Source organism: Lottia gigantea, assembly GCF_000327385.1.
Source record: "Lottia gigantea unplaced genomic scaffold LOTGIsca_201, whole genome shotgun sequence".
In the NCBI taxonomy this organism is placed as follows: domain Eukaryota; kingdom Metazoa; phylum Mollusca; class Gastropoda; family Lottiidae; genus Lottia; species Lottia gigantea.
The window spans coordinates 166,210-169,591 of NW_008708409.1; the positions used below are offsets into that span (position 1 = coordinate 166,210).

The 3,382-nt window shown below is 35.9% G+C and overlaps 1 protein-coding gene across 1 annotated transcript; it reads left to right on the forward strand.

Moving 5' to 3' along the window:
- Nucleotides 1–1,576: 1,576 nt before the first annotated feature.
- On the forward strand, nucleotides 1,577–3,173 carry LOTGIDRAFT_239172 (hypothetical protein). Its single transcript, XM_009053867.1, has 3 exons — nucleotides 1,577–1,620; nucleotides 2,046–2,111; nucleotides 2,668–3,173. The coding sequence occupies exons 2-3, from the start codon at nucleotides 2,057–2,059 to the stop codon at nucleotides 3,096–3,098; spliced, it is 486 nt and encodes a 161-aa protein (XP_009052115.1). The 5' UTR covers nucleotides 1,577–1,620; nucleotides 2,046–2,056; the 3' UTR covers nucleotides 3,099–3,173.
- Nucleotides 3,174–3,382: the final 209 nt, after the last annotated feature.

Sequence of the window (3,382 nt, forward strand, 5' to 3'; positions counted from 1 at the left end):
ACAGAGAGTACTAATTGTTAATAAAGCTTTCAGATACTTTAAAGAGCACATTTTTCTTGATTTTGGTGTATAGTTTTCACAAATTTTTTCTACCTACAAAAAAACCGGAATGTTCCTTTAAAGTGGGAGTAGCTTATTATTTAAAGTCTATTAGAAGAGTAAAGACTGGATGTTAAAGCCTATTAAGAAATGGGATCATATTTATGAAATGTTGTAAGCACTTGGAGTTTATGAAACACTGGACCCCGTTCTTTAAAAATTCGTGCGACTAAACTTGCACGTTTAGTGAAGAAAAACGACATTTTTATACTCGCGCGTTAATCTACGATATTTTGATAAACAGAGCCGTGGTTATTCCCTCTAATAAGCCCAAAAACGAGTTATGTCGCTGTCCTGGCAAATTTTCCCTCATTGCACTCTGCATTGCGTCACTCGTCTTCATTAGGTTGAACGGCAATACTATGTAGGCGTCTTAGTCGCAAGCCCGTCGTGGAGTGTTTGAAAGAGTTCTCCAAAGAAAAAAATTGAATTGCTTTGGTGCATTCTAATACATATTATGTAAGAAGGACGTATAAAAATACTTTTTGTGAATTCGTTAAAAATACAGTGGGGTACAATTTGGGGGGGGGGGGGGGGTCAATTTTTTGGCCGCCCAACACTCGCCCAACCCCACCCCCCTACCCCCCCCCCCCCCCCCTTACCCTTACTGATTATGGTGCAAATTTATAAGACCTTTACTATCTATGGTGTAAAATGATAAAGTCAGGAGACACATTTCCTGTCTATGTTTTATTGTCACATCATTATATAGCCATCATACATTATATATATTCTATTTCTTTCGTAACATTAGTTTTTCTTAAGGATAAGTTAAGTCTAATTTGACGTTTTACAGCTTAGCTTTTAAAGGGATAGGTTCGCCATTTTCGGGGTTAGATTTAGGTCATGGGTATATAAATGAAATGAAATGAATGGAGTTTTACGTCCTACTTTTGTGCACCAATGGGTATATAAATGGTGTACATTAATTCACAAAAATCGCATAATTTCTTCAAAAAATGGCGAACTTGTCTCTTTAAAATGCCTTTCTAATCGCAATTGATTTCAAATGATTCAAAACGTACAATAATAGCGTTGGTGAACTGTTAGATGTTAGGGGACTAAATTCTTTGCACAAATTGTTTTACATCGATATAATTGTCCTGCCTTTAAAGGAATTGTAAAGAATTGGAATGGTATCAGTTTCCCAATACTCAAAAAGTTTTTGAAATAACCTCCATAATTCCTTATAATTGTATCTTAGCATTTCATAAAATTTGCTTAAACTTTTTCAATGCGTCGTTTTGTTTCTTATGATAATCCTGTCATGTCAGATCGATAAATACAATGGCAATTATTACAATCGTAAGGTTGTAAACGTTACGTGAACGACAAGTCATAAATCATCGGCGTATTTATCATTGTCAATGTATGTAAAAGACACAACGTTACGTAAGAGTCGCATTGTTGTTGATCATCATCAATCAGTAGTCGCTGGCAGTTGCACATGGTCATACCTGTATAAATTGTCCAGGATCAAAGTGATCTTCACAATTTGTCTCAGCAACAACACAGTCATTGGTAAGCAATAATATTTTCTGTTTTCTGTTTTTATCACACAGTTCGCATTAAGGAAAGTTGTGGCTAAATAAGTCATTTGCTGAGAAGTCCGTTTATCAAGCACTAACGATCCAAACGGCAAAACGAAGCACGAAATCAAAAAACAACATATTGGCTTCACATGAGGAAGTATGTAACAAAAGTCGTATCAAGTGACACGTAAGAGTAAGCACACCCCATCTTTGATGTTTCGTTTCGTAACTACTATAAATGATTTTGTCGAACCATTATTGCTGAAAAAAATAAGACGAAAAAAATAGTAAATAGATATGAGTTCTGCGTCCTATTCTTCTGCTCCGAATGGGCACATGAGAATACAGAGTCATATTTTGATCAGTGATGTGATTTTAAATAGAAAATTATTTTTTCTTTTTTTTTTTACGCAGAATTTATCAAAATGAACGCCTTTATAACAGTATCCATGCTTCTATCAATGGCCTTAGTTGGCAGTGGTAAGTTTTATTTATCTTTTTTTTATCCTTTATCCATAGATGGCAAACATCTTGATTGTTACTGTACTTCAGAAAGGATTATGGTTTGTCATATTGGTCATTGGCAGAGTAAGAAGCCACTTTAGAAAGTATCTTAAACTGAAATATTAACCGTGGTTTGTTCCCCTGATCGGTAATAAACTTAAAATCCGTAGTTTAGGCATTTTAGAACTTAAATCAATTGTAAATAGGTTCTTTATTTTTTTATGTGCATCGATAACACTGATAGCATTAATGTGCACCATTCCAATTCAATCAGAAGTCTGTGGTTCCTGCAATTTCACTTAAACTAAGTGTCACTAATCGCAAAATATGCTTTAACACATAAGGCCCTTCGATTATGTCAGTGTCCCAGATACACATTTTTTTTTTTAGAAAACCTTATTTAATAAGATTGGCCTATCATGGGAAATTTTTTGATCTTTATCTTCAGAATTTTGAAAACTTTGGCGAACTCTACGTCTCTACTTGTCTGAAAGCTAACAGTATAATTGTGTTATATCTTCTTTTATTTCAGCACATTTATTTGGACATCCTGCAGCACCCGGAGCCGGAGCGGGATCTGCAGGAACTGGAGCAGGAGGTCCATCTCCTAATATGATTCTACCTCTGTTAATGAGAAGTGGTATGGATATGAGAACACTCATGATGATGATGTCTTTGTCCAAGAATGGACAAGGTGGTCCAGGCGGGGCTTCTGGTATGAGTGCACTCCCACTAATGATGGCTCTCCGTGGTGGATCCGAAAACTTACTGCCATTAATGATGATGATGGGTAAGGGAAAATCAGGCAAAATTGATCCAATGATGATGGTGATGATGGCTGGAGGAAACGACAACATTATGCAGATGCTCCCATTCCTAATGACAAGAAACAACGCCGGTCCCGGAATTGAAACTACAGCTCCAGCAGGTGCTGCCCAACCCAAACCAGCTGGTTTGATCTAAACTAAAAAATCAAATGTATGTTGTATGAATGTTATTTATAGAAAGAATAAATGAATTAGTTTTTTAACCCTTTTCTTGTTTTTAGTGACATTTTGCTTCTAGTTGCGTTTGAACCTGAATGGCTGCTGCATAATAGAGTCCAGATCACTTGGGAGAATCAAACCTTCCCTTCCCAGAAACCTAATTGAGTGTCTTAAGGATGGGTTCCATTATTTGCATTTATGAACATAGCTAATACTTATATGAATACTAAGTAGAAATGGCATGTCTATAATTAATTCATA